The sequence below is a fragment of the Sorex araneus genome, chromosome 2, assembly GCF_027595985.1.
Source record: "Sorex araneus isolate mSorAra2 chromosome 2, mSorAra2.pri, whole genome shotgun sequence".
In the NCBI taxonomy this organism is placed as follows: Eukaryota; Metazoa; Chordata; class Mammalia; order Eulipotyphla; family Soricidae; genus Sorex; species Sorex araneus.
This window is the reverse complement of record NC_073303.1, coordinates 343,755,692-343,779,569: the sequence shown is the minus strand read 5'-3', so window position 1 is coordinate 343,779,569 and position 23,878 is coordinate 343,755,692. Positions and strand designations below refer to the sequence as shown.

Here is a 23,878-nt window from a genome sequence, read left to right as displayed (position 1 = left end):
GAAGAGAGTAAAAATGAAAAAGAAGGAGTTTTTTTGCAACAATATGCTGCATTTCCCCCACGTGTTAATTTAGTGTCCACAATACCATGCTGTTGCTATTAATAAATAGACTCATTTTGGATTGAAGTGTTTTGTCCAACATAAACCGCATTTCAGATAGCTACAGTTTGGAAACAGGGTGTTCAGTTGCTGACCTTGGTCACAGATGACTCAGACAGTAGATCTTATCCTCTGACCAATGAAGATTTGATCAAGCACAAAACTTCCAATTAAGCATATTGGAAATCATGTTGGAGAAGCAAGTTTTGGTATAATGGTCTTATAAACATGGCTGAGGAGGCTGTTACAGTCAAGCCTCTCATCTAAAGTCAAACAGAAATCATCTGTTAGTCTAACCTGTGATTGCATGATTTGCCTGACTAATCCAAGCTTCTGTAGATCTTCTCATTGTGACTGATGATGGTTCATGGAGCTGAGGAATGGAGAGTTGTGAAGGGCACAGGGGCCAAAGTGATAGCAATTGCTTTAAGTAGACCTCGCTCAGGGAGGTAGAGACCATGGGGACATATAATTCCTAAAACCAATGACTTCCTTTCTTGATGACTTTGAAGTGCTATTGAACACTTGCAGATAACAAAGCTGGGATAAAATGCTGTGTTCCTGGTAGTTTGTGGATAACTGAGTCCCCCCTCTTTCTTCTACTCAAGGATGTGAAATTGTATCTATAGCAGGAATCAGGAACCAAGGACCCAAATTTGTGCCTGATTTGGTCAAAGAAGCAGAAGTACACGTGGATATCTCCTCTGAGGGGGTCCTCGACATACTCAGACAAGAATGATTCAGGCTGTCAATTTTTCTATACTGCCCTGTCAATGATAAACAAAGAAATTCTTTTTCCTATATTCCCTATTCTTCCCCATTCCCACAAAGAGTAAACAAAAGAGAATCCAAAACTAAAGTCACACTGCCACCTATTGGGAAAACAAAAGAAGATAACCCAGATGTGGGACATAAATCTTCACCAGGAATCTATTTTTAAAATAACAAAGTGGAAATGCTGAACAAAAATTACAAAACCACAGAGATCAAATTCACGGACACAGTCCTGGAGGTTCTACAAGACATTTTGTAAAATGAAACTCAGTGAAGTTAAAGAATCCCAAGCAAAGAAGTCTGGTACAGTATACTGAAAAATGAGCAGATGGGTCCCTTACCAAAGTAGGTGATGTAACAACAGCAATAATAATCAGTGATTCTAGATTTGAGGAACACTGAATAAGTTGTGGAAACGCTTGGTCGAATTAGTAAGTATACTTAAAGTCTTACAGAGAAGAGGATGAGTGAAATATACACTAGCAATGTACACATGTCACAAGAAGAAGCAAAGATTTGGTAATGTGTAGCACAGTTTATTAAAAATTTTGTGAGAAGGTTTGTTCTCTAAGCTCCTGTTCTCCCTTGAACATGTATCTCACTTGCTTCTCTCTATGTTCTTTTCTTGCTTGTCTCCATTCCAGAGAAACCTGTGTTCTCTCTTGAACATGTACTTTTCTCTCTTTCCCCTCAGATATTTCTAAAAAGGGTTTCAATAAAAAATATTCTGCTTCACACATAAAAAGATTCTGTGAGAAATATTAGACTTTAGTTAAAGAGTAACCATAGGAATCGTGGGTATCTCAGAAAGTGAAGAGAAAGAGGGAAGCCAAGAGCTTACTTATAGAACTAATTGCTGAGAAATTTCTAAATATAAGGAAATAACCATATTTGTCCACGAAGTTCATGAAGCATCCACGTTTTTAAAGTAAAAATAAACATACCAAGAAACTTCGTTGTTAAATTACCAAATAAGAGATATTAAATGCTGATAGCGAAAAAATTTTAAATGTGGCTAGGATGGCACCTGGTCAAAACTAACACTGAACAGCCGTAGAAGCTCTATAGGAAAAGAATGAATAATATTTTCAGTACTAAAAGATGATAAACTATCAAGCAGGGATACTTAACCATGCAAAATTATTATTTAAATATGTGGGGAAAATTAAAGTTTACTCAGAAAAAAATTTTAATGAGTTTCACCACAACAAAAATTGCTGGACATGAATTGTTGAAGAAGTTTATACGGAAAGCAAAGTAACACAAAACTTTACACATGTCTCCCTTTGAGTCCATTAAAATTTAATAATAATATATATTTAGTGCCCCATATTTGTGCATAAATGCCACTGGAATATTGATGGGTTAACCCTTGATTATTATTAGTGTCTTTTTCTCTTATCATCTTTAAACATCTAATTTATCTACTGAGTGTAACAGCTCTTGGCTTTTTCTCTAATGTTGTTGGCTTTCTCTAATGTGGATCACTCCAGCCTTTCACTACTAGTCTGTGTTTGTCCCATAGATGTGAAAAGCATTTCTTATAAACAGAATATTGATAGGTTCTGCTTTTTGATACATTCAGCTACTTTTGTCTTTTTTTTTCTTTTTGGGTCACACCCGGTGAATGCTCATTCTCAGGGGTTACTCCTGGTTCTGCATTCAGTATTTACTCCTGGTAGTGCTCAGGAGACCACATGGGATGCTGGGAATCTAACCCAGGTTGGCCATGTGCAAGGAAAATACCCTCCCCACTGTGATACTTTTTTCTTTGATAGAAAATTTCAATCTACTTTCATTTAGAGTGGCTATTGTCAAATGGGGCTTGATTAGTAGCACACCATCTTTCGTTTTCCGTTTTCTATTTCTCGTGTTTATTTTTACCAATCCTTTCATTTGAATGGCTTTTCAGGGTAATTTGTTCAGCTTCTTCACGTTAAAAATATTTGTTTACTTGTTTTGGGGCTACATTCCTTTGTGTTCAGGGCTTACTCCTGGCTCTGTACTAAGGGCTAATTTCTGTTGGGAATTGGGGAACCATATGGGGTGTGAGGGATTGAACCGGGGTCAGCAGCATCCAAGGCAGGCATTCTACCTATACTATCTTTTTATCTGTAATTCTAAATATTTCTGTTCCAGATTTTAATTTTGTAGTTTCCATGAGGATTATGTCAATTTGCAGTATAAAAATCTCTGTTCTGGTACAAATTTTCCATTTGACTACAGATTCTGATCTTTCTCTTCTATATTTTTTCAAAATGATCATATCTTATATTCAGCATAATCAGAACAGTTAAGCAAGAAGAAAATAATAGAAAGAAATCTGACTTTGGTCACATTGATAATTTGGATTTTTAATTTTTACTTAATTTCTATTTTATTTATTTTTAATTTAACTTTTTAAAATTTATTTTTTCCCAATGCTTTGGAACAATTACTGCCATGCTCAGGTATCACTCTTATACCGTCAGGGAACCCAGGAGTCAAGCTTGGATAGGATGGTTGTAAGGCAAACACATTACCCACTGTACTATCTCATTAGCTCCTCATAATTCTTTTTTTTCTTTTTTTTTTGGTGGGGGTCACACCCAGCGATGCACAGGGGTTACTCCTGGCTCATATACTCAGGAATAACCCCTGGTGGTGCTCTGGGGACCATATGGGATTCTGGGAATTGAACCTGGGTCAGCAGCATGCAAGGCAAACACCCTACCCGCTGTGCTATCGCTCCAGCCCCAGCTCCTCATAATTCTTATTATTTCTTTTAGCTTACTTTTGGTTTTACTTTTGCTTCTTTTTAAAGCTGTTTAGATTTTTTACTTATGTCATTTAGTTTCTTGACATAGACCTGTCTATATTACTACAAACCTACGTAAGTATTTTTGCTTTAGCCCATCAGTTCTCATGTCTGAATGTTTTTATTTTCTCTCCTCCATGGTATAATTTTATTTCACTACTGATTACTTCATTGACCAAATATCAAGTCAGCACTGTTGTTGATTCACCAAAATTAGTGGTTTTCTGATACTTCTTTGCCTAGATTTTTAATGTACCATTATGCACTCTGTAAAAATGTTTTATATCGTTTCAATTGGAAAATGAGTGAAATTTAATATAAAATGACTTGAAAAGATAAGTGAATAAAGGAAAGCATCAGAATACGAGATCAATATACCAAAATTTGTTGCGCTTGGGGGAATCAAGTGTTGCAGGTATCCTGCCAGGGTCGGCCCAGTTCCAGGCACGCACCTTGTTCCATACTAACATTTCCAATCCAATGTATTTTTTTATGCAAACAATTTATTGGATAAAAGCGAAATCCAGGAATTAATCTTATCTGCAATTGCATCAAAATTAGAAAATATCTGAGTATCATAACAAACAAAGTTAAGGTACTCTTTACTGAAAACCGCAAAACATTGTTCATAAAAGAAGACCAAAAAAGTAGAAATGTGACTAGTGTTCAAAGAGAAATCATTGTTAAAATGATAATTTTATCTAAAGCGCTGTATAGATTTGATGCAACCCCTATTAAAGACAATAACAGCATTTTTAAAGAATATAAGACAAATTATTTAAAAAATTATAGGTAGCCACAAAAGTCCTGAACAGCCAAAGCAATGTTAGAGGAAAAAAGATGAGAAATGGGGGTCTTGGCTTTCTTGATTTCAAACAATACTTGGAAACAAATCAGTATAAATAAATGCAGTATGATATTGGAACGATGCACACAGACAATTTGAACAGAATTGGGAGCCTAGAATAAGCCTTATACAGAGTTAATTAACAGGAAAGGAACGAAGTTATACAATGGAGAAAGGTAAGTCTTTACAACAAACTTTAGAGGATAACTTCACACAAGTAAAATAGATACACATAAACATTTATATCATTAAGACCCTGTATACACCAAATAAATCGTAATGGATGGAAAACTTGATATACAAACTGAATGAAACATATAGGAAAAAGTATTGCTGATATACTTCTAGACATCAACCTCAGAGACATCTTTATTGCTTCATCTCCAGATGCAATGACTCAAAAATGTTGCTACATCATTCCATATGATAGTAGCTTGAGTCTTTTCCAGGTTCCCTTCATTAGTAAGTTCCCTTCATTTAGAACTTACTTCTATTCCTAGTTTAAGTATTTTATCATGGAAGGATGTTAAATTTTGTCAAATGCCTTTTCTGCATTTATTTAGATGACCATATGACTTTCCTTTTAATGTGATATCTTACATGTGTATATTTATTTGTTCTGAACCAACCCTTTATTCCTGTAATAAATCTATATAGTCATGGTGTATAAGCCTTTATGTGCTGCTGGGTTAGGTTTGGTAGTGTTTGAGGGTTTTTTGCATCTATTTTTACATGTTGGGAGAGCCTGGCAAGCCTCCTTGTGGTGTCTTCATATGCCAAAACCAGTAACAAAGATGGGTCTCATTCCCCTGACCCTGAAGAGCCTCTTATGAGGCAAAGGAGAACTTCTAAAGGACGAGTAAAGAGAGGCTGCTAAAATCTCAAGCTGGGACAAATTGAGACGTTACTGGGCCTGCTCTAGCATATCGATGATTAATGGGATGACAGCGGCATCAAACTGTACTAGCATAGAGAGTAGGGCGTTTACCTTGCATGCATCTGACCTGAGTTCAATTCTTCCATCTCTCTTGGAGAACCCGGCAAGCTACCGAGAGTATCCCACCTGCACGGCAGAACCTGTGGAGCTACCCATGGTGTATTCGATATGCCAAAAACAGTAACAAGTCTCACATTGGAGATGTTACTTGTGCCCATTTGAGCAAAATCGATGAACAACAGGAAGACAGTGCTACAGTGCTACTACTTCAAACAAAAAAGCTTTTTGACACTTAAAGTAACTACCACAAAGCTAAAAAGCAGTCAAATGGCAGGAAGAAGATATTTCCACACCATATGTCTGATAAAGAATTAATATTAATAATATATAAAAATTCATTCAACAACAAAACAAATGACCCTATCCAAAAATAGAGTATCTTAATACTTGAGAATGTTTTAAAAGAATACATACAGATGACCCCCAGATAAATACATGGTGAGGCCCTGGTTTGACCCCCAGCATCACTTGGTCACCTGAACACCATTTATGGACCCTAAGAGCAATAAGCCAAGAGTAACTCCTGAGTAACGGTGGGTTCACTCATCCCAAAACAATACAAAGACTCAAATAAAGAGGCCAAATGATCAACAATATCACTTTAGCTACCTATCAAATAAATATGAAAAAAAAACACTAACTCAAAAATCTATATTCACCCTTCTGTTTATAACAGCTATTTTGAAGGACAAAATCTGCTTTTTTAACAACATGGACGGAACCTGAGTTACTTATGTTAGGAGAAGTCAGTCCAAACATGAAATTATAGAATTCAGTCTCCTTACATGCAATATATATATAACTGAAGCATAGTAACTAGCATACAGTGTATTAATGACACGTAAATAACAAAGCAATAAAAAATAATTCAGATCAAAGTTTCAATGATCATCAGAAGGAAAATAGAAAGGGCATGGTCGGATGGGGTAGAGGAGGTCAATTTAATTGTATGGGTGGCACTAAAACTTTAGTGTGATAAAGTACATGTATCTGAGGAATTAAGTTATACTCCCAAAATTTATAGCCCAATAAAGCAGTGACATTTTTATTTAACAAATTATAATGTAAAATTTAAGATTGATACTATCTTTAGTGTAATGCTAAGCTCAAAAGAAATGGAAAGTTTCTTAGGCTTCCCCATATGCTCTCTGCTCCCACATATTTCTAGTCCATCCTATAGTCAGCATTTACCCAAAGTAGTATATTTTTCACAATTGATGAACCCAGTGTTTTATGCATTAGAATAATCTGAAGTCAGTAGTTTATTATGGTTAACTCTTGGTGTCAGACATTCTTTGATCACAGATAAATGTGTAATGCATAATGAGATGAGTCCATTATTGTGTCCTTGTACAGAGTATTTTCACTGTCCACGTGCAAATATCTTTTCTTCCTGGAAAAGGCCCTGAGCACTGATGGGTTCTTCTCCCCACTTCTTCCACCCAAAAAAGAGACAGAAAGTAAAAGAAAAAAAAATATTGTGCTTGCCAGTATCAGCAAGGCTAAGAAAGACTGTCAGAATTGTGTATACTGTTGTTTTTTATAGTTTGATTTTTTTTTTGATTTTTGGGTCACATCCGGTGATGCACACGGGTTATTCCTGGCTCTGCACTCAGGAATTGTCCCTGGCGTTCATCAGGGGACCATATGGGATGCTGGGAATCGAACCCGGGTCGGCCGTGTGCAAGTCAAACTTCCTACCCACTATGCTATCGCTCCAGCCCCTCTACCCTAAAGTTTCCTGCCTCCCAGAGAGATGTGTAAGAGTAGAAAGTAGCATTTCTCTCCCTCTTACTGGCGCCCACTGCAGCAATTTGATGAGCAATGGGATGGCAGTGATTCGGTAACCTTTTCCTCACCAGTGTTGCTGTGTTGTGTCCTAAGGTGGGTACAATTAGACATGCGGGACCATTCGAGCCTGTGCTTTATAATACCCATAGTACTTCAGTTGTTCTGAGCCTAAATCCAACAGGCCCTCAACACTCCAGGGACTTGTCTCTGCTGAGCCGTACCAAGGAGTTGGGTTGTTGGATGGAGGGTCCACGCCCCTCTCTTTGCTCCCCAGTTTTCCTAGCTTCAGAATCCTCTGGATTATAAATTTATGCAAAGCCCCAGTTTGGGGTTTCTTCCTTGGAAAGAACTCTATCTCTTCTATCAGTCTCAGTGTTGTCCCCTTGTCCTTGGTAATAGAAATTCTATTTATTTATCTGGCTTTTACAATTATTTCCATGCAAATAATTTTCATTTATAGCTGTAGATTTAGGGGGTTCATGCAAGAAGGTCAGTTAGGTCTTTCTAAAGTGTCATCTTGAATCAGAAATATATTTGTGGGCTACTAATTTACCAAGGGTTTTCTCTTGTTTATATAGGGGCAGAATATTTTGCCACATTGATGGAAGCATTCACGTTAGTGGTAACTGTTCTCCATTTAGTAAAGGCATGAATAAAATAGCAATAGTGCGAATACTCCTACCAACAGTAATAGTCCTTCAACTAGTGACTGTGTATCATCTACATAAAGCATTAGAAAAGATGTTCTTCAGAGACTAGTAGCACTGTAGCACCATTATCCCATTGTTCATCGATTTGCTTGAGTGGGCACCAGTAATGTCTCCATTGTGAGACTTGTTACTGTTTTGGGCATATCGAATATGCCACGGATAGCTTGCCAGGCTCTGCTGTGCAGGCGGGATACTCTCGGTAGATTGCCGGGCTTTCTGAGAGGGATGGAGAAATCGAACCCAGGTTGGCAGCATGCAAGGCAAATACCCTACCCGCTGTGCTATCGTTCCAGTTTTAAAATAGTGAGTGGTCGCAAGGTCAACCTAAAGTCAGAGACTAGTAAACCATAGAAATCTATGACATAAATAATAGCGGATACTCATGGATCTTGGTAATGCAAAAATATATAAGGACAAAATAATATGACTTGCTATACTGCCTGGAACATAATTTCCTTTTCCATTCTACTGGCTTAGAGAGACGATTCTTTGCCAGAGAATAGGTCATAAATTAGCCTCTAAGTATGTTCATTTAATTTTTTATTTTCCCCTTCTTTTTCTTATTTAAAAAAAATTGTGGGGGCTGGTGGGGAAATTTGGGCCACACTCAGTGGTGCACAGGGATTATTCCTGTAGCTATGCTCCTGAGTGAACCCTAGCAGTGCTCAGGGTACTTTATGTGTGGTTAGGGATCGAACCAAGGTTGGTTGCCACCTGTACTTTTCTTTAGTCCCTTCCCTCCTTTTCCAAGGGATATATGATTCTGTTGAAAGAGTATAATTTTAGAGTAGTATTTTAAAAAAGTTAAATCTGTCAATTACTTTGAAAATGATTATAATGTTATTTAAATATGTTTTTATCTCTTAAATGAATGCAATAATACCGCCATATTGTAATACATGTGGTGACAAATAATATTGTATTCAAAACATTAAACTTGAAGGATGACATATGATATATTATTTAAAATCGCAGATATCAACATGAAGAGTACTACATAGTATGGGGCTAAATTTTCTGTTTGCCATAAAGTTACCTTTAATTACTGACTTACATGTTTAACTCTTGAATGTGTCTCCTGATAAATATGTAGGTTCTAAATAATACACTGAAAGTAGTAAAAACTATTTATTGAATGAGCTACCTGTCTTCCTTTATATACATTATGATATTTTACTGACAGCACAATTGATGGAAAAATGTGTTATGCATGTGAAATGTAATACTTGATAATGACAAAGATACTAATACAGAACTCCAATAATCTGTTTGAAATATCCAACTCAATATAAATTAGTAGAACCTTTCTGGAAATTAATTTTAATATATGTAAAGTACTTTAAAGGAATTAATCATCTAAGATCCTTAATATAATTTATAAAAATATGACTGTTAAGTGTATACCAGCGAAACAAAGATGAACAAAAACTGCCAAGAGTATATTTAAAGATGTTTATAATTACCTATTAACCACCAAAATATGCTTATAGTGGGCAAGATTTATGGTCTGTTTTGTATACCATTGCACCACAATGCAGAGAATAATGCTTAGAATAAAGTCAGTCCTCCATAAATGTTTATGGGAAGCATGAATACATAGTAAACACAAAAGGAAAATATATAAATTTAAATGCACAATTTCTGAGTAATAGAATAGTAGTCTGATTATGTGAATACAAGTTTGCATCATAAATTCATTTTATTTCAAATTTTACAAAAGTAATAGGCTTTCTGCTGTTTTTGGAGACTTTGAGGGTATTAATAATTTGACTCTATAGAAAATAACTTTAATCCCTGGACTTAAGAAGGAATATACCAGCAAGTTATCATGTCTTTCTCTGAGTTTGTAAATTCAGGTTAATTTGTTATTTTTTAACTAAGAATATACTTATATATGTTCAAAATAAAAATATATTTATAAGATATATTTTCTAGATAAATATATTTTATATTTTCTGTAAAAATATATTTATATACGTTCAAAAATTAAATAAAGGGGCCAGAAACAGAGCACAGGAGTTAAGTTGTTTGCTTCCTACAGATCTGACTTCAATCCCTGGCGCTGCATATACAGTTTTCAGGGCACCTCGGAAGTTATCCCTCATCACAGAACCAGAGTCATCCCTGAGCACTTCCTATTGTGGCCTCAGCCACCTCCTCTCAAATAAATACTGAGTAGTTTGCTTGCACTGATTTTTAAAACCCAGACAGTCTGTCTTCTGAGCTTTCTGTTAAGAGTTCTGACCAGCAAAATGTTGCGAAGCAATGCACAGCCAGAGCTGCTCTGCTCCTTGATAATCAGTTGTGTCCAAAGTTATCTGTAGGGCTCCCACATTTTGCTTTCCAATTTTCATACCTAATTTTACTACCCCTAATTTTACAGGGGTGTGTGGGAGAGCTCCCATTCAGTGGGATAGATAGATACCCCATTCAGGTGATATGGTCAGCTGGGGCTCCGCAGGGTGCCGGAGCTCACCTGATGTGGGCCACCCATCGGTGCTAGGCTGGAGACATGCGGTGACAGGGATCATATTCAGAGCCTTGTGCCTGCGAGGCAACACTCCTGTATCTCCTGGCACCCTAAACTTTTCATTTCCAAGGTTTAATCCCTGTCCTGCTGGGCTGACTTTATGTAAATAGTTCTCCAACTTTTCCTCTGCCGCTGGAAAACAAAAAAGCACTGCCTCCTTTATTCCGAGCTCAGTTCTGTTTCTTTGTCGTGTCTACACCCCGTTCTCTCTGGAAGGGGGTATGGGAGACGCAGAAAGGGAGCTTCATCTGCTACTCTGCAGGTACCGTTAGTCGAGTCGTTTATTCTATCACGATAGCTCTCTGCTGCCACCTTCTGGTCTCTGGCTGCTAAAGCCAGACTTCAGGTCAAAGGTGACTTAAGCATTTTCCTGAGTGCAGAATAATAGCACTCTCTTTGCGTGGCTTCAGTCAAGCTCTCCCAGGTGATTGGTGAGTATCTTTAATTCTTTCTACCAAGACGAGAAACTGAGTAATGTGGCAGTCTTTAGACCCACAAAGCCTAGATTGTTTGTGATCTAGCCCTTCACAGAAAAATCGCCTTGGTTCCTGCTGTAAACTTTTTTCTGTAAAATGTTGCCACTCTGTGGTGGAAGAGCTGTGATCATCAGAGCTCCACCTGTTTCAAAGCATGTCCTTAGCGTGCTTCAGACTGTTCTGAAGGTCCTGGTAATTCACTAGTTCTCCTACGACGTGGTCTGCCTCTGGGTGTTTTGCCAGTGCATGTGTGGACCAATCTTAGGTTCTGTATTTTGACAATGCGGTAGCATTTCTTCAGGGATCTGACAGAAAAGACTCTCTCTCATTTTGTGCTTGCTTTAGGTATGAGATCAGCATCCCAGGCAGTGATGGCAATGTTTTTATTTCCTCATAGCCTGTCTTTTGACGTTGCTCTATGAGTCACTAGGATCCATTTAGAAAACAGAGTGTGAACAGTTCCCTGAGAAGCTAGAGTTAGACTCCAGATATTTTCCCAGAGATAGTGCATATTTGTCCTTTGCTAATGAATTGAGTTAGTTTATATATATATTATATATTTATATATGCGTTGTAATGAGCTCATTTTTGCCCCAAAAAAGTGCAACTGTTTGTTTTAATATTTGCAGTGTCTGGAACCTGGTCTATTTTAATTTTTCAGGTATTGTCTGCAGTTATATTTATTTATTATTTATTTAAGACACATCCACAAGTGAATTTTTTTCCCAGTTTGAATTTATCTAAGTTTGGGGACACAAGTTCATCACTTAAATGACTTTAAAAGTTAAAGAGCAAATGAATAAATGAATTTTAAGATGACACAAACTAATGAAACCATATTGCAGTCACACTGACCTTTCTAAAACACACAGCCTTATTTAACATCTTTCACTGTTTTCACATCCTTTTCACTGATACCATGTCAGATAGATGGTATGCATCCTAGGAGATGACTGTATTCTCAACTTCATTCTTACCTCCACTCCTTACCCAAGTATGTGTAGCAAAGGTCAAAATAGCACTCTATTTTGGAAGACAGTATGTTTTCTCTAGTATACAGAGGCTCTTTAGTCCTTGTCATTTTTTTTTGGGGGGGGAGGAAAATCTCCTAAGCAGTACTCCTAAGCAGTACTCAGGAGATTTACCTGATCACTTCAAAATGTGATCACTTCAAAATGATTCTCTGGCACCTTGGTCTTCCATTCGGTGCCTGGGAGTACTAGGGCCACCTTAACAGCTCATAGGGGCACGATGCATTTTCAATTTGGTTCCCCTTTGATTAATATCTCACAAATAGATAAGCCTATTCTATCTGTTATCGTAATAAAAGAAACAATTCCTTACATGATCAAAACCTAACACTATCTTTTAAATGGGTTTAAATGTGGTGATATCCTTAGTTGAACGATACATTATCCTTTATGATATTAACGTTTTTGCTTTCTCTGTCACCTTTCTATTCCACTCTTGGGAGGTTTTTTTTTTTTAAAATCATTTAAGGAGAGAACAATTTTGAATGGTTGCTCTACAGAGAAAAGAAGATTTAGATTCATATTCTTTGTCTCTATGGTTTTTATAAATCTTGGTATATAAAGAGGGATTCAGTAACTTGAGATCCTAGAGACAGTTGTGAAGTTCCACTATTCTTTGAAAAGTGTCGCATCATTTTTAAGACTGGAGAATAGCCTAAATCCAAGTCTTCCCTCTGATGGTAGTAGGGCATTCAACCAAGATTGGCTGCAAGCAAAGCAAGCACCTTAGACCCATACTATCTCTCTGGCCCATAAATCATGTTTAATATACTTCAGACTTGAATTGTATATATGTTGTTATGTGTTAATTACGGAAAGTAATGCTAAAAGCAGAGTTGTTGTTTTTTTAAAAAAGGAAGTGAACACCCTCTAGTTTTTAATTCTTTGTGACTATGTTTCATTTCACGACTATAAAATACAAACTGAACTGAATGGAAATTCAGGATTGTTTCCTGATCTTGTGTTAATAAATTTGCCTCAATATGAGTTCTTTTTTAAAAAAAAAAAGTTTGACAATACTCAACTTGTAGTGTTACTCTTTACTACAAAGTATTGTATTCCAGTGGATCTTGTGATAGTTATTTAAAACAAAACAAAAAAAAAAACACCTATTTTTTCTGCTAAGATTCTGTAAATAAAATTGTCTTTAAATTTGATAATTTTTAGGGTAGAGAAGAATTCTTGAAAAAACGAATTCGAGCTATAGTGGCCCACGGACTGAGGGATCAGGTAATCCTATTTTGGTTGGTTGCAGTATTTGTTTTCTTTCTTTAATTTGCATTTTAGTTAGCATTTTAAATTTGCCTGTAATGAGACATCTTTTCAGTACTTGGTTTGCAAGCTCGAAGTTTTCCCTCCTCAGCTGAAGACAGTTGCCCTCTGTGTATAACTTGTGATGTCTTATCATGCATAAAGAAACTGACCTTCCATATACATATCTCATTTTATGGCTTAATGGGAATTCCTGCTAGTCTAGGAAAAGGGCAGTGCCATCTTCATCCTAAATGTCTTTTTAGTTTGCTCTGTGATGACGTGATGTTTTCTTTACTTTTTGTGTCTTTCAACTGATTTTCTTTATTTAATACCAAAAAGAAATGCACTATGAGTTCTAAATAAACATTCTAAGTCCAAAGCTTGATTACCTAGCAAAATCATTTTGAATTTTTCCACCTCTAACTACCACCAGCATATCTGTTGGGAACCAGTATTGGGGTTTTGATTTTTTTGTATATTTCTAGAATGCCTCTCCTCAAAAATACATAGATAATTTGAATTGTTATTATTATGATAAAAGTCAAGAGGTAAAACGGCATGATGCTAAAAATGTATTTGAGATTATTTGTAACTCTGGTCCTCTTATAAGTAAATATAAATTTTGTGGTTCTTTCTAAAAGGAAATTGGTCATTTCCAAACACAAAAGCAGAATACTAAGAAATGTGCCTAACATATAAATTAATAGATTCATATTTATTAAAGTGTCCATAATATTCCATTTATTTTGCTTAGTATTTCATTAATTTCTTATTCATTAGTTTTATTTGGTAATATATATAAGGTTCACATATATATATAATATTTTCCAGTAAATTCTTTAACTTCATTATCCTCTCATACTTTCTTAAAAATGCTGTTATTTTGACAACCAAAATTTTTTCTAATCATAGCTTTGGTCCCTTAAATATGCTAAGTATGTATCTATTGCCTTTTATAGGGATATTTATTCATAAGTATAGCAAATATTATTACCTAGCACAGATGAGGCTTCATAAATGTTGAGGCAATTAGTAACTAAAATTAAAAAATTAAAATAATTTTTGGCAGAAAAAACTTCTGAACATTGGAGACTATTTTGACACTGAGAAGCTACTCTTTCTGAAAAGAAAACGAATCTATTCCGAACTCCTGAAAACAATAGAGGAGCCGATGGATAAAATCAGAGAACAGGCTGCAAAAATCAGAGAGACCCACCAAGAACATTTTATGGTAAGCACAGCAATTAATCCAGGAGCTCATTTGCAGAAATATTTAGTACACTAATTTATGTATGTAAATTTATGTGTGTGGTTTTACATTATGACTTAGAAAATTATGATTTTTTCCTTTGAAGACATAAAAGCATGTGCAAATATTACCTGTAACCACATAGTTTCACTTAGAGTGCACTTAGGGAAAGCAGTTTTCAAATGGGTGAGTAGTGATTCATCTGGTGTGATTGTCTAGTATGATAAGTTTAATTCAAAAAATCTTTATTGCTTGTTAATAAAATGCTAAATCTATGTTTATACAATATAAAACATAATGTACCAGTTTTTGATATATGTAGAGGATAAGGTAAAAAATAAAGCAAATGTCAATAAAATATTTTCAAAACAACAAGTTTATGACATTAACTGATATTGCTAGCCCTTCCCAAAGAAAAATTTAGTAGAAAAGTATGTATACATCATGTCATTAGTCTAGTGAAGAAGCAGAGGGTGTGGTAAGAGTTATACATTCTTGTCCCTAGCTGCAGAAAGAATACACATACATTTATGTGGGTCATCTTGACAACAGGATTATTTTTTTTTGCAAATATAAGGTAATGTTACAGTATTAGTCTTTAAGACTTTTCAAAATTCCCCTGTTTAAAATGTATGGATTTACATTGTTTTTGTTATCAAATTACTCTTCAAGGCCCTTTTTAGAATAGGCCACTGTTTATCTGTATCATAAACTTGCAAAAGCTTTGACCTAGTTATGTTAAGCAACTTGTACAAAGTATTAAACAATGAAAACAGATAATTCTGACTTTATTCTTCTAGACAGGATTTCTAAATGCTCAACTTAGTGTCCATAGAATGAATATATACCTAATTCTAACACCTAATAATATGTAATTTTAACAATTATGTTTTATATCATTATGGAAATTAATTCTTTTTTAAAAGATAAATTTAGCAGGGCATTTGCCTTACACGAAACCTACCAGACTTTTATCTCTGTCACCCCAGATGGTCCCCTGAGTCTGCCAGGAGAATCCATGGATGTGGAGTCAGGAGTAAGTCCTGACCACTGCTGGGTGTGGCTTAAAAAATAATATATATTATATATATATATAAATATATATATCCACATATATATATATATGAACATTGAGTAGAATTGAGCATGAGAAAGGATTTTTAAAATATTAACAGTTTTTCTTTGAAAGAAGAAATTGAAGAGAGAGGCCTAATAGACCTATACAGGGCCTTACACCCCCAAAAGAAAGAATACACATTCTTTTCCAGTGCACACGGAACATTTTCTAAAATAGACCATGTACTGGGCCCCAGAACATACCTCAATAGAATCGGAAAAATAGAAATTGTATCAACCATCTTTTCAGACCACGATGCGCTGAAGATAGAAGCTAACCACTCACTGACACGGAGAATCAAGTCAAACACTTGGAAATTAAACAATTCAATGTTGAACAATGAGTGGGTCAGGAAGGAAATCAAGGAAGAAATCAAAAAATACTTAGAAACAAATGAGAATGAAGACACGAGCTGCCAAAACCTATGGGACGCAGCTAAAGCCGTGTTAAGGGGAAAATTTATAGCTCTCCAAGCATTCCTCAGGAAGGAAGAAAGGGCCCACATAGACAGCTTGACTTCACGACTCAAGACCTTAGAAAAGGACCAGAAAAGGGAACCCAAACCAGATCGAAGGAAAGAAATAATAAAAATTAGAGCAGAAATTAATGACATGGAAACCAAAAAGACAATCCGAAAGATCAATGAAACAAAGAGCTGGTTCTTCGAGAAAATAAACAAGATTGATAAACCGCTAGCAAGACTCACAAAGAAAGAAAGAGAAAGAACCCTAATAAATCGAATCAGAAATGAAAAGGGGGACATCATAACAGAAACCAATGAGATTCAAAAGATCATTAGAGACTACTTCGAAAGTCTATATGCCACAAAGCAGGAGAACCTAAAAGAAATGGATGGATTCCTCGATTCTTACAATCTCCCAAGACTGAACAAAGAAGACTTGGAATACCTGAATAGACCCATCAATGTTAAGGAAATTGAAGCTGTGATCAAAAACCTCCCCAAAAACAAAAGCCCAGGCCCAGATGGCTTCACTGGCGAATTCTTCCAAACATTTAAAGAAGACCTGCTGCCTGTTTTCCTCAAACTTTTCCAGGAAATTGAAAAAACAGGAAATCTCCCAAACAGTTTCTATGAAGCACACATCTCCCTAATACCAAAAGCAAACAAAGACACCACTAAGAAAGAAAATTACAGACCAATATCCCTGATGAACACCGATGCGAAGATCCTCAACAAAATACTGGCAAATAGGATCCAACAACTCATCAAAAAGATCATACATCACGACCAAGTGGGATTCATCCCAGGGATGCAAGGATGGTTTAACATTCGGAAATCAATCAACATAATCCAGCATATCAACAAAAGTAAAGATAAAAACCATATGATCATATCAATAGATGCAGAGAAAGCATTTGACAAGATCCAACATCCTTTCATGATGAAAACCCTCGCCAAAATGGGGTTTGGAGGAACTTTCCTCAAGATAGTCGAAGCCATCTATCACAAGCCTACGGCAAGCATTATCCTCAACGGGGAAAAACTAAGGGCCTTTCCTCTGAGATCGGGCACAAGACAAGGATGCCCACTCTCACCACTCCTCTTCAATATAGTACTGGAAGTACTTGCGATAGCTATTAGACAAGAAAAAGAGATTAAGGGCATCCAGATAGGAAGGGAAGAAATCAAACTCTCACTATTTGCAGACGACATGATACTATATCTAGAGAAGCCTAAAACCTCTACTAAGAAACTCTTAGAAACAATAGACTCATACAGTAAAGTTGCAGGCTACAAAATCAATACCCAAAAATCCATGGCCTTCATATATGCAAACAATGAGGCAGAGGAAAGGGACATGAAAAAAGCAATCCCATTCACAATCGTGCCCCAGAAAATCAAGTACCTCGGAATCAGCTTAACCAAGGAAGTAAAAGACCTTTACAAAGAAAACTACATAACGCTACTCCATGAAATCAAAGAGGACATGAGGAAATGGAAACATATACCCTGCTAGTGGATAGGGAGAATCAATGTTGTCAAAATGGCAATACTCCCTAAAGCATTATACAGATTCAATGCGATCCCTATAAATATACCCATGACACTCTTCAAAGAAATGGATCAAGCAATCCTAAAATTCATATGGAATAACAAACGTCCAAGGATAGCTAAAACAATTCTTGGGAAAAAGATGATGGGAGGCATCACCATCCCCAACCTCAAACTTTACTACAAAGCAGTAACAATTAAAACAGCATGGTACTGGAACAAAGGCAGAGCCGTAGACCAATGGAACAGGGTGGAATATCCCTACACACAACCCCAAAAGTATGACCATCTAATCTTTGATAAGGGAGCAAGAGATGTGAAGTGGAGCAAGGAAAGCCTCTTTAACAAATGGTGCTGGCACAACTGGACAACCACATGCAAAAAAATGGGTTTAGACCTTGACCTGACACCATGCACAAAAGTCAGATCAAAATGGATTAAAGACCTCAACATTAGACCACAAACCATAAGGTACATTGAAGACAATGTCGGCGAAACCCTCCATGATATTGAAGATAAAGGTATCTTCAAAGGTGGCACGGAACTAAGCAATCTGGTAAAAACAGAGATCAACAAATGGGACTACATTAAACTAAAAAGCTTCTGCACCGCAAGAGATACATTGACCAGAATCCAAAGACTATCCACAGAATGGGAAAGGATATTTACACAATACCCATCAGATAAGGGGTTGATATCAATGGTATATAAAGCACTGGTTGAACTCTACAAGAAGAAAACATCCAACCCCATCAAAAAATGGGGCGAAGAAATGAACAGAAACTTTTCCAAGGAAGAAATACGAATGGCCAAAAGGCACATGAAAAAGTGCTCTGCATCACTAATCATCAGAGAGATGCAGATCAAAACAACCATGAGATACCACCTCACACCACAGAGACTAGCACACATCCAAAAGAACAAAAGCAACCGCTGTTGGAGAGGATGTGGGGAGAAAGGGACCCTTCTTCACTGCTGGTGGGAATGCCGACTGGTTCAGCCCTTCTGGAAAACAATTTGGACGATTCTCAAAAAATTAGATATTGAATTCCCATTTGACCCAGCAATACCACTGCTGGGAATATATCCCAGAGAGGCAAAAAAGTACAATCGAAACAACATCTGCACATGTATGTTCATCGCAGCACTGTTTACAATAGCCAGAATCTGGAAAAAACCCGAATGCCCCAGAACGGATGACTGGTTGAGGAAACTTTGGTACATCTATACAATGGAATACTATGCAGCTGTTAGAAAAAAGGAGGTCAAGAATTTTGTAGTCAAGTGGATGGGCATGAAAAGTTTCATGCTGAGTGAAATGAGTCAGAAAGAGAGAGACAGACATAGAAAGATTGCACTCATCTATGGTATATAGAATAACAGAGTGGGAGACTATCACCCAAGAACTGTAGAAATAAGTACCAGGAGGTTGACTCCATGGCTTCGAGGCTGGCCTCACGTTCCGGGGAAAGGTCAACTCAGAGAAGCGATCACCAACTACATTGTAGTCGAAGGCCATGTGGGGGAAGGGAGTTGCGGGCTGAATGAGGGCTAGAGACTGAGCACAGCGGCCACTCAACACCTTTATTGCAAGCCACAACAGCTAATTAGAGAGAGAGAACAGAAGGGAATGCCTTGCCACAGTGGCAGGGTGGGGTGGGGGGGAGATGGGATTGGGGAGGGTGGGAGGGACGCTGGGTTTAGGGGTGGTGGAGAATGGGCACTGGTGAAGGGATGGGTTCCCGTACTTTGTATGAGGGAAGTATAAGCACAAAAGTGTATAAATCTGTAACTGTACCCTCACGGTGATTCTCTAATTAAAAATAAATAAATTAAAAAAAAATATTAACAGTTTTTGTTTTCCTTTATTTATTTACTTAGGGTTTGAGTTCACACCCAGTGGGGTCTCGGGGCTTACTTATGGCTCTGTGATAAGAGACCACTCCTAGAGGTGCTCAGGGACCATATGGGGTAGCTTGATAAAACCCAGGTCGTCCTTGTGCAAGGCAACTGCCCTACCCTCTGGACTATGGCTCTGATTCCCAATTGCCCCTTCTTTTATAAAAGCTTTACCTTTTTTTCCCACCTTTTTATTTTTTCAGAATCCAGTAATAATTTTCTTCGTTTTTTTTTTTTGGTGCCTCACTGAGCAGTGCTCAGAAATTCCTGGCTATCTACTATGACTCTTCCTGGCTCTCTACTCAGGAATTACTGCTAGTGGGGCTCTGACTATTAGTGGTGTTGGGATATAACCCAAGTTGAACATGTGCAAGGCAAGCCCCTTACCCATTGAACTATTGCTCCAGCCCTTAGTAATCACTAAAAAAAAAAGTTTCCCTTTTAAATTCATATCCATTGCATCACCACATTATAGAATTTAAGGCCTGACATCTTAACATTTCTTTCTGTGTGTATGATTTACCACCCTACTGCCCAAGTTCCCATACCACCCCATGATGGAGACCCTTGTATGGGTTCCTTCTATTTTCACCCGCATTGTCCTCTGATAACCCCAGTTTCCCGCAAATCTAATCGTTAGCTCTGTTGTTTTTCTGCTTGTCCACTTGCTTTCATCATTTATGTTCCACATAAGAAACTACTGGTTGTCTTTCAATTCCTTATTTCACTTAAAATCATCACCTCCAGTCACATTAATTTTGTCCCACATGTCATGGCTTTAAATCTTGTGTGTTGGCAGAGTGGAAGAATATTGAGTATGTATACATCACTAATCATTAGGGAAATATAAACAAGTACAAACAGTAAAATATCATTTACTCTAGTGAGAATGGCTCACATCAACAACTAGAAGCAGGAATTAACCAGGATGTGGAGGAAAAGGAATCCTAGTACACTCTTTAGCAGGAATGTAAATTAGTGCAGGCTCTATGGAAACTGACTTGGAGAGTCCTGACAAATTAAAGCGGGAAATTCCATACGATTCAGTAACACCACTTCTGCTCATTTATCCAAAAGATAAAAATATTAATTTAAGAAGATGTACACCCCTATATTCATAGAAATGCTATTCATAGTAGACAGCCAAAATATGGAGTAATCATTTTTTGTTCTTATTACTTTTATTGTCCATATTGTTACTCTTAATATAAACTCTTGAAAATAATAAGCTCTTTAAAATGTTTTATGATGGTCCTGACAATTTGTATTTGGAGTTTGAATTTTGGTTAAATATTTCAAATATAAATTGCAACTTAAATTTCTACATGTTGTTTTAATTACTTAGGTACACTTGATTAGATTTATTTAAACCAGGATAACTTTACTGTAAAAGTTGTGCATAAGCATACCTCAATGTCTTTTAGATATTAAGCAATTTACTCCAGAAGAGAGATTCTGTTAAGAAATCAGTGGAACTGAAACACAAAAATTTGCAAGAAATTGAGAAGAAAACCCGTGATTCAATAGCAGAAGAAGAAGTAAGATATTGATATAAAAAAGCATTATTAATTCCTCTTAATTGTTTTTTAATGTGTTGAATATCAAACCTTTATTTTCCTTTTCATCATTTTTTTTTCATTATTTTTGGGAGGGGTCTTCCCTGGCAATGCTCAAGGGATCCTAGGGGAATCTCCCAGAAACACTTCACCAACTAGGCTGCACAAACTGATGCTATGGCCCAGCAGTGCTGGGGACCATTGAGGCCATCCCAGCAGTGCTCAGGGACCATGAATGCTATATTCAGTGTTGCTCATGGAATCAGGGGGTGCTGGAAATGGAATACAGGGCCTTAGATATGCCGAAGCATTTTGAACATCTCCCTGAACCCTTAACTATTTCATTTTTATTATAACTTCACAGAGAGTGTGCCATAAATATCTTCATTGTATAGTTGAATAATCTAATGTCTAAGTTACCTAACTTAATAAGTCAATTGAAGAACAAGCTTGTTCAGTTACTTTCTTTTTTTTAATTTGCTTTTTGGGTCACACCCGGCGATGCACAGGGGTTACTGCTGGCTCTTCACTCAGGAATTACCCCTGGCACTGCTCAGGGGACTATATGGGATGCTGGGAGTTGAACCCAGGTCAGCCACGTGCAAGGCAAATGCCCTACCCACTGTGCTATTGCTCCAGCTCCTAACTTGTTCAGTTTCACAAAGCTCATTATTACCAGAGTTGAAATTTACTCTATCTGACTATTGCCCTAGAATGTATGCCATTACATTATACTGTTTGAATCACAGTTTCCTTTTATTGGCCACAATGATGTAAAATCAAAACTCAGTAACAACAATAATAAAAAATAGCAAAAAGAAAAAATATACATAAGGCTGGAAATATTTTCCCTAATTTTCTTTTTTTAATTGTTTTTATCTTGGGGTTCTCAGATGGTTCTCAGAGCTTACTCCCATCTCCAAACTCAGGGATTGCTCCCGGAGGTACTTAGGGTACCAAATGTGTTTTAAAAACCATGGCTGGCCATATGCAAAGCAAGTTCCTTAATCTTTGTACTAGCTCTGTAGTCTAGAAGTATTTTAAGATGTATTTTCATTATTTGCTTCTGTGTTAAAGGATAGTTAGGTGTAAACATTATCATGTATGCATAAATGACTGAAGATAAATTCTAAGGAAATATTTGTAGAATGAGCTAAGGTGATACTATAGTATTACCGATGAGATGATGTTATTTGAACTCAAAAGTGCTGGGTGACTTAACACAGTGTGGAGAGATAGCACAGTGCGAAAGGTTCTTGCCTTGCACATATCTGACCCAGGTGCTATCCCCAGCATCCCGTATGGTCCCCCAAACATCACCAGGAGTGATGACCTTGAACATCACCAGGTATGACCCAAAAAATAAAAAAAGAAAGAAAGAAAAAAGAAAATAATAGTTATTCTTAAAATCTATTAAAAAATTGTAGATAAGTGAGAAGTAGGGAGGGGGACACCTCCCTACATGCCACCAGCATGGCAGAGCCTGGCAAGCTACCCCTGGCATATTCCATATGCCAAAAACAGTAACAAAAATGGGCTTCATTCCCCTGACCCTGCAAGAACCCCAATATGGCAGCATTGAGAGGGACGAGCAAGGAGAGGCTGCTAAAATCTCAGGACTGAACTAGGCTGCCAAAACAAAGAAGGGCTGAAATGATTTTCTACACTTTTTACACATGCACACTGGCATCAGAAGCATCCATCGAGGACCTGATGGTGAAAGCACGGAAGATAAAGTATGATGTCATTGGATTTCCCGAGACAAGATGGCATTGATCACATTACGCCATTTTCGGCACTGGAGAAAAACTGTTACTTGGAACATGCAACAGTAGATGCGTCAGTGGTGTCGGTGTCTCATCAATGTGAACTTGGCCATAAGCAATGATTTGTTTGAATGCCTAACAACCCAAATTGGACTTTTACGTTTGAATAGACATGGCTCACTGCCAGCAGTTTCTATCATCGTCATCTATGCACCAATATCCAACTACGATGAAGAGAAAAATTGAGAAGTTCTACACGGAGCTGGAAAAGTTCTATAAAGAAGACCACACCTTCTACAAGGTCATTGTAGGTGATTTTAATGCCAAGATAGGACTGAGAAGGTCGCCCAAAGAACTCAACATGGGGACCCAAAGCCTAGAATGGGAAAAACAGGGTGAGAGACTGTCTGAGTTCATCATATTGACCAAGACCATCCATGGTAACTTACAGTTCCAGAAGGTCGAATCTAAACTTTGGAAATGGGAGTCTCCTGGTGGACAGTTCCACAATATAATTGACCACATCATATTCAATTGATGGTTTTGCCTGAACAATGTCACTGTTGTCCCAAAATTCTAACTGGGATCAGACCACTGTCTTCTTCATGCAAAGTTCTACTTCACAGAGCGGGTAGAAAGGGCTGCAAAGTTTAAGAGAACTCCCAGAACAACCACCAACTGGGAGCTCTTTGGCACTATTGCGGCAATATGGGAAGATGCCATTGTTGACAACATCGATGAGGAATATGATCAACTGGTTCAGCACCTCCGCAATTGTGCGAGAAACACCAAGAAAGAGAAAGTCATAAAAAGACACCTGTCTCCAGGAACTCTAGAGCTTATTCGCAAACATGGTTTGGCTCGAGCCTCAAGCAATCACAAGTTAATGTCTGAGCTCACAAAGCTGTGCATAGGAGTGATAAAGGAAGACCTCAAAGAGAGAAGAGCAGCAGTGTTGGCTGATGTGGCAG

At 37.2% G+C, this 23,878-nt stretch overlaps 1 protein-coding gene across 1 annotated transcript in view; it reads left to right on the top strand.

Annotated features, from left to right (window-relative positions):
* Positions 1–23,878, top strand: part of CCDC178 (coiled-coil domain containing 178) — a 418,410-nt gene that overhangs the window by 99,770 nt on the left and 294,762 nt on the right. The window contains exons 13-15 of the mRNA XM_055124824.1: positions 13,220–13,282; positions 14,376–14,537; positions 21,010–21,123. Coding sequence (XP_054980799.1) covers positions 13,220–13,282; positions 14,376–14,537; positions 21,010–21,123 — 339 coding nt within the window. The remainder of the gene's footprint in view (positions 1–13,219; positions 13,283–14,375; positions 14,538–21,009; positions 21,124–23,878) is intronic.